Genomic DNA, 8,371 nt, shown 5'->3' on the forward strand with positions numbered 1-8,371 from the left:
CTCCCTCAAGGTACCCCAATCTCACACTCTTTGTCAAATTTGATCAATACTACAAGACATGTTCACTTCAGCGGGAATGAACAAAAGTATGTAAATTATACTTCTACCCCTCCCCACTCTACACACAGTGACGCACACTCACTCATAAAAAACATTTCTTCCATGAAAGGAGTTATTGATATGGCCACTGACGCTGCTATAGTTGAAGAATTAAAAGGGCCGGATTGTTGTTTGGAATCCCCTCACCGAGCTGGCCGACCGATCCTTCCACTCGGTGCGTCCAGCACCTGTGCCCGAGCGGCACGTCCCCGGGAGCGGCGCAGCTGCGGACAGGACAGCGTGAGGGATGAGGCTGTTCCAGGAGGTGACAGACTGAAGCGGACCCCGTCCCCTGGACACCGGTGGCCGGGGCCGACCTTGCGCTGCTCAGGCTGATGGAGAGTGACTGAAGCCTGTAGCCCTGCTGGAGCTCGGGCATCCATCAGAACCACACCGCCTCACCGCCACAGCTCCCTCTCCCCCTCTGCTACTGCACCGAGCCCTGCCTCACCTCCACAGCTCCCTCTCCCCCTCTGCTACTGCACCTAGACCTGCCTCACCCACTGCACCCATCACTATTCACTCAGGGCTCCAAACCAACACAGAACACAAACAAAAGGAAGGAAGTGCCTCCTTTTTCTGACTCATTTCAATGGTTCCGATGCTGTTATTTATATGTATATATCAAGGCAGACTGTTCTTCTAGCCTACTGTACATACAGTACAGCACTCAAGAAATCATCTGGGATTAATCACATCTGATAAAAATATGATTAAAAAAAGAGACAAATAAAACAAGACTTAAGATAAATGTAAGACGCCGATAAACAGGCTGACAGTGTGCTTCATTTTACAATGTTTTATTTCACTGAGGCACAGGAACAGTATTTCGCAAGAGTCCACCTTTCACATCTTCATATGAAAGCCCTTGTGTACATCAGCTGCAGAGGCCAGTGGCTTCCATTGGCTGCGCTCTCCTCCTTTCACTCTACACAATCAGACACATCCCTCTTTTCCACTGAAAGGTCATTTCTTTCCCACTGCAAGAGGATGTTTCAAGGTTTAAGAATACAGACATCAAAATGCAGAAAAAAAGAAAAAAAAAACACTATCAAATATAATTCCTAACAAAATACAAACGTGTTGCCGGCAGTGTTCAAATTATGAAAATATATGTAATTTCAACTGCCAACAACAGTATTGTTGATTCATGTGATTAAACCATCATGTTCTTTGGCTTTTTAAAAGTGTACGTACAATTATTTGTAGAATACAGACAAAGAACAGGCTCTCTGATATTTGTCAGTCTCATCCTTGATTGAACTGGAAAAGCATTTAGGTCACTACAGAACTTCAAACTAGTTATCATCTCTGCCAAGAAAATTAGTCCAATTTGCACAGAGCTCTCCCTTGTGTAACGTCTTAGTCCCCAAGCAAACATAATGCTGCGTTCAAGAGCTCAGGGGACAAGGAGATATTCGGCATGGCTACTGATAACAGTCTAATTCATACTGGGACTGTCTGACTAAAATCCTTTTTCTCAATTTCTGGTGGGAGGAAAACAGCAAGGAGTACTATAGTTCACTGGTACAGAATGTCTGTGAATGTGGCTATGGATAAGAGCCAACAAAAGGCAAGAGTTTGACTCCGTCTGTCAGCACTTGAGTGGTGCTTTTCGGAGACACGCGGAGGGGTTGCCCGCCCTGAGGGTGCGGGCAGCAGGGCGCTCTGCGGGGGCCGGGCAGACACCCCGTCAGCAACCTCCGCCACAGAATCAATCAGGAAGATGGAGAGCGGCCATCACTTCCTACCGGGCAGCCGCCTCCCGAGTTCGCTCCCAAGAGGGAGCCCAAAGTTGGGTCTGATTTCAGAGACCCACCCGTCACCTGGAGCACACGCCTACAGCATGAGCCGGCTGAGCTGGAGTCCACAGGACAGCACATCAGAGACAGAGACAAAAGATATATATGTATGTATGATACTCTTCACGCACAGGGAAATGAAATGGTGCTCATCATCACCATCAACCACCACAACAACAACAACAACAACAACAACAACAAAAGGCTCGTTCAATACTTTTTTACAATGATGTTTGGAAGATGGCACTGTTTCCAAAGAACGCTTTGGCTTAAAATACAACAGCACTCAATGAAATGCTCCAACAGTCTGAGGCGCTGGTTATTACAGGCAAATACAGGGGGCTCCTGCGCTGTGGGACAGAAGACCCCTATACAAAGACATGGTGTTGGGTGTTGAGGTGCACACACACACACTCATGGTCCAGGCCATTCAAAACCCCACCACAAAAACAAAACAGCAAAACCCTGCAGTTTCCTCAAAGTTCTCATATCCACCGCTCACGGCCGGGCAGCTCAATCGGACTTGTCCTTCTTCTTTCCTCCTCCGCCAGGAACTTTGCTGGCGACGGCCGAACCGACTGCGGACACACCGCCGGCAACGGCAGACACACCCCCTTTGACGAGGCCCACCCCCATGGCTGGGACGGCTGCCACAGAGGTGACCGCAGTCTTGGTCAGATCCAGGCTCTTGCCGCCGATCCAGGCGACGCCTCCCACTGTGGCTCCGACAGCACCCTTGGTGACGCTGAATAGCCCACCAGCTACTCGCCATGCCATGCCAGCCTGAGGTTGAGGATGGTCCTTACTGGCATCTGGGGAGTTAACAGAACGTGACAGAGAGACAGAGAGAGAGAGAGAGAGAGAAAGAGAGAGAGAGAGAGAATTCCTTCATAACGGTGACTTCATTATTTAATCAACAGCTTTTTCTTTTTCATGTCTATCAAACATGATGTTCTACAGAAAAGAGTTGCACAAATGATAACAGGAATTAGAAACGGTTCGAAGAATGAAAACAAAAACCAGAAACAAATTTTTGGACAAACATAACCGCAAATGGGAACAAAACCAATTTCACTCGTTGTGGATTGAAAATACTATTTTCAGTTTTAGATAACCGGTTAATAACTGTGTTTATAATTCCAATGAAACTTTCTTTGTGGGCTTAAAGCAAGCATGCCTTCTGTGCCTAAAGTTCAGCTCCAATATTTCTGAAGATCTAGTTTTATATACTATAGGCTAATTGCCTACTTTCAAATGTCAGCCCACACTTGAATTCAGACACAGTGTTGATGTCTGATGTGCTCTGTGCTAAGCTAAGGCTGTAGGGCAGAAAACAATCTCATGCTATTGTGCCACCTGCCATTAATCAATTTGTACAGGCAATGACATTTGTAAAGGAACGTTATTAACCGTTCTTCTATAACTTTCTAACCGGTTACTATTTAGAGGAGAGGCATAGAACACTGGAATAGGAACGGAAAAATAATGATTTTGCACACAATGAACCAAAGTGAATTGAAAATCATTCCATTTAGTGCCTGGTTGATAATATGGAGTCACTGTCATGCTGCAGGACTTGATGAAACAACAACACAACCTGAACATCCAAATCCTTGAAAAGTACATTGAACATGCATGCTTTGTGCACTGCGCTAACAGCAGAGAAATCTTGACGATGTGACTCCACCAATCCCAAGGCACATTCTTTTCATAAAACCAAGGGGAACTCTACAACCTTTTTACAGTGTGGTTCAAAACCCAAAATTCAACACACCAAGATGACACACATAGCTGTCATTCCTCTAACGACATGGCTATCCACGAGTTACAAGCAGGGGCATGTCTGTGGGCCGCTGACAAGCCCACAGCAGCTAAAGAGCACCACCATGTGGCCACTCTCAATCACGTCTCACCTCGAGAGCCTGTTTCTTGATCATTTGTGACTATTTGACCACTTGCTGGTAAATAACAAACTGGCTATTTGACAACAATTGGCTGGGCACAGGAATCAGGAATCAGTGCTGATCAGTCAGTATTAACAACTATAGGATTTTGTTAAGTTATTGTATTTATTGCAAATAAGTGTAAGCCCCAAACATCAGCTAATTGGCACCTTTATTGATGGTAATCCGTGGCTGCACTGACCATTATTTTATTTTTAGACTGTCTGTCATTCAACTGACACTCATAGTCATCAGGACATACAGTACAGTTACCTAACTATACGAACAGTCCGCCTGGAGCAACTCAGGCGTTATGTGCCTTGCTCAGAAGCACAATGCTGCTACTTCCTGGGATTGAACACACAACTATCTCCTGTTCCACTTGGAAGGTCAAATCCCTACCCACTAGACAAGCATCATACCACATGCCCAAATTGTTGGTTCAGAGGGGCTATGAGCCTGCCTTTCAGTTTAAACATCAGTTTGACTTACTCACATCATGTCTCACATCAAATGAACCGCCCCACCTAAAAGGGCAAACCTTTGGCAAAGTGGATCAGATCGTCCTAAACGCTTACCGCCAGGTTCACCTTGGAGGCACGCTTCATCCTGCTGCTGCTGTTCAGATGTTTGGCTCATTTTCCTTCTGCAAATAAACAGCAACCATGTAAGTTACTCACAAATGCCTGAAACCAGGATTTTACAACATCTTGAAATTATGATTAAGGCTTTTTACTGCATCAACCTTGACCTGCGAATGTTTCAGAAAAAGTTAATGAATTAGGCGAGTCTGACCCTGAGTTTCCCACCACCCAGGTGTGGTACGAGAAGGGCAAGGAGGGCTGACAGGCCCTGAGGCAAGGCTGGCACAAGAGCGGCCAGGGCGTGCTCTATATGCTCAAACACAAACACAAACGAGGTGGACCAGTTTGTTCCCCATGCGTACAGATCTAATAGCTCGGGTTTTAAAAATACTACAATAATGACAGGCTTGGTATGACTAAGGCTGACATTTAAGTCATCAGGAACACTTCTGAATACATTCTGCATATGCAGAATTTATTGAGTAGTAATGTTAATTCATAAAGTGTGATTTTATAATAAAACTCTATGAATAGGTACAGTAGTATCTGAGAAGAAAGTTAATGTAATTTACATGTAGTTTACTCTGAAGACCTCAAGTAGGCCTACGGACTTGTATTGACTCCAGTTGCAGACTTGAAAATATTGAAGGACTAACTAACACGTAGCAAACTCTACAGGCTTTAACAGTCGGCTGACATCACCACAGGGTAGTAGAATCACAGCTAGAGCAGCTGATATTCACATGAGTCAGAGTGTTGGCATGTCGTAAAATGCTTCTGATTAAAAACGTTGTAACGTTAAAAAAAGAAACTGTAGCTGACAAAACATCGTCTTGACTATTCTAACAAAATACACGTGGTGGTCAATGACGTGGCAAGTCCTAAGTAAACACCCGTCTACATAATGAAAACAACTTGGCGAAAGTAAAAAAAAGTAGGCTATAAGTAGCCACTTATCATTGCATTAGCTTGACTTGGATCCATAGACAAAAGTGTAATAGCCAACTGATGATGTGAGCGTGACATGTTACTTACGTAGGCAAAGATGGCACAGGCCTAACATGAGCATAGGAAAAACTTTCCCAGCTTAAAATCACACTTTAGGATTTGTGCATGGTGCTGGCCTACACAGGCCCTTTCTGAGAAATAACATTCTGATCTTAGAGCATTATAGTTACTGTGTTGCCAGTATCATCGTTACAGAAAATAACACGATAAGAGGGCGGCAACATTGATAAAAGCAATAATGTGTGAAGGCTTTAAGCGGTTCCGATGACACGGAGACGCACGTAAAGCATGTCGGTCATATTCGATTTTCTAGACGCAAAAAGAATGCAATACATTAGCAGTTCAAAGGCTTTTACTTACCACTGTATCAAACAACTTTTGCGCTCGACTGACGTGATCCAATTGTCTTCCGCTGGAACAACTTTGAACAACTAGCAGTGCTTGCAATAATCTCCCCTCCCCTTAAATGTATCCAATCCTTGTAAAACTTTCAGAAACAAAGGTCAGCAGAGAAAGTCTTCTTCGAGAATCCTTCTTCCAAAGTTTGATCTATCTTTGCGTAATGTGTAGGCTACGTGGCGTCCCACTTTGTGCCTTTGAACGTGTACCGAAGAAGACACATAGAAGGGAAGTGACGTTTTACAGTCAGTACGGTGCTACACATCGACAATTTCACCGTCAACGCCTGTGCATCGATGAGTTGGCCATAAACTCTGGTAACTCGGTGTGAAATACATTTTCAGAAATTAAGAGCCATTAGCCTAATTCGTACTACTTGTATGGCTTCTCAAATGTAGTAGGCCTTGATATAGGCCAACACAATTAAATAATAGGCAACATTTTTGCTTTTCATGTTCTTCGAACGAGCAAAGACCACAGAGGGCACCTCGACTCAGCCTATCCTGGTCAGACCAGCCAAGCATGTAAATGGGGTGAACTCCTACACCATTTAGAGGCATGCTGGGCATATCCTTTGTTCTCAAATGTTAAATCAAGCTATATGCCATGCATTGATATTGACAAAAATATTCTGGAAAAAAATTTTTTTTTTTCAATGTAAGAATGACGAGTAAGTTAACAGAATAGTTGAACATGTTGTGTTTGTGAAAGTGTAGCCACTAGATGGGAGCTGACATCAAGATGTTCCCCTATGACAAGCCCAAAAGCTGATGAGCATCCTGTGAACACCACCTCTCATCCCTTAAATGATAGACTTGTTGAGCTGAAGAGTAGGCCTACTTTTCAGGTGCTGGCTAATCCCCTTCAAATGTTCTTTTGAAGGAGACACAGAGGTTCATTCTTTACAGTGGTCATCAGACCGTAACTCCTCACCTCTTTGCCGATGTGATGTGACTGACCACTGACTGATGTGACTTAAATCTTTTTTTCTTACTGTATTTTACTTTTGTAGGCTATTTGTTTACATCCACAGTGTTGTTGTGACAGTCAAAATCCTAGTATTTTCTCATCTTATCATCTTACCTAATCTTAAAACATAATTTACAAATTGACCTCTGACAACTGAAATGATGAATAACCAGTTGGCTTAGTGGTTCTCAAGGTGTGGGGAGGAGACATGACAGGTGGATTCTCAAAGTTCCTCACTAGTGAGGACTGGGGAATAGAGACAGGTGGGACACAAGCAGGAGAAATTTGTCTTTCCATGTATCTTCATTCCCCCCTATTTTTGACACGGAAGACACTGACAGCCACACAAAAAACGTCATAAACAGACCAGCATATAAATTAAAGCACCAACAGCTCCAGGGGACTGAGATTGGATATGTAATGTGAAATCAAAATTACAATAATGTTTGAACTTGACCATTTTTGCTTGGTGATTGAGTCGAGTGGAGCTTGAAAACTCCCCACCTCCAAAGTGGAGAATGACAGAAAAAGTTTGAGATCCACTGCCCTAGCCTAACTCTGGTTACAACGGGGTGAGAGAGAGGTTGCTGTAAAATATTAATAAAATATCTTTGAATTTGTGAAAACTGCATATGGAGGACTTTATTGAAGTAGCCTTTCTGTTATGTTGTGTACCTTTACTGAAGTAGCCTTTCTGTCGTGTTCCACCTGTGCTCAATCGAGTTCAGGAAAAAGCACACATCATGTCTGCTTAGAACTGGTCAACCAGGCCAGCCTGAGCGATGAGCCTGGGGTGAAGAAGCCAGACAGGTAACGAGGCCAACAGTTAATGAAATCACAGTGCCTTTGTGAAGCTGTGAGAACCTTGATCAGGCCTTTTCGTAGAGCTGCAGCCAAACAGAAGACATTCCTTACTAAAAGGGTAATGACTGTGTTTGCCACAACATAAGTACCCGAACGACTATCATACCACAAGGAGCTAAATCCTTTATTTGATTAAACAAAGATGAAGACTATTTGGCCGATATTCACAGTGGCATGTGGAGGACATCAGACATCATCGCCGGCCCCACTGATACTGTCAACAGGGTGACTGTGGGGAGGTTCTTGGGAGACTCGTCGACTGAGGCAAAGACGACAACCAAAAGCTTGCAAGAAAAAGTTAGATTCTCTTAGCATTATAGTCTTTTCCAAAGTCTGAATTCTTCTTCATATCTTCCCTTGACCTGATGACATTTTCAAGGAAATGTGTAGCCTATAGGATATAGCCTAACAGAAATGGATGGAGTCTGAGAGAAACTTCCAAAATAAAGGTGTGCCAAAGTATGGAAGAATAATTTCCAGAAAGACTTCAGACTGGCATTACCAAAGCATAAAGTAAAATGTCTGAATATTTGTGTAAATTGGATATTTCCAATAGGTAACAACATTTTAACATAATATCCAATAACAAATAGGCTACTGCACAAATCTGCAGAAGCTATTGCACGGACATTATGACTAGGCCTATTAGTGTAGATTAATTTATAAAAGAATAGAAACATGTTAGCAAGAGTCCTGAACATAA

The 8,371-nt window shown here is 43.4% G+C and overlaps 1 protein-coding gene across 1 annotated transcript; it reads right to left on the reverse strand.

The window, feature by feature from the left end:
* Positions 1-883: 883 nt before the first annotated feature.
* On the reverse strand, positions 884-6,051 carry tmem263 (transmembrane protein 263). The gene is made up of 3 exons (XM_062547834.1): positions 5,797-6,051; positions 4,423-4,490; positions 884-2,713 (listed from the first exon to the last, which is right to left on the reverse strand). Exons 2-3 carry the CDS (start codon positions 4,481-4,483, stop codon positions 2,415-2,417), a joined length of 360 nt encoding a protein of 119 aa, XP_062403818.1. The 5' UTR covers positions 4,484-4,490; positions 5,797-6,051; the 3' UTR covers positions 884-2,414.
* Between the last annotated feature and the right edge of the window lie 2,320 nt (positions 6,052-8,371).

This window comes from Sardina pilchardus, chromosome 10, assembly GCF_963854185.1.
Source record: "Sardina pilchardus chromosome 10, fSarPil1.1, whole genome shotgun sequence".
NCBI lineage: Eukaryota > Metazoa > Chordata > Actinopteri > Clupeiformes > Clupeidae > Sardina > Sardina pilchardus.

Coding starts and splice junctions, on each gene's coding strand:
- tmem263 (XM_062547834.1), bottom strand. CDS start 4,483: ATGAGCCAAACATCTGAACAGCAGCAGCAGGATGAAGCGTGCCTCCAA. Junction 2,714..4,422: donor CCTCCAAGGTGAACCTGGCG/GTAAGCGTTTAG, acceptor TTAACTCCCCAG/ATGCCAGTAAGGACCATCCT.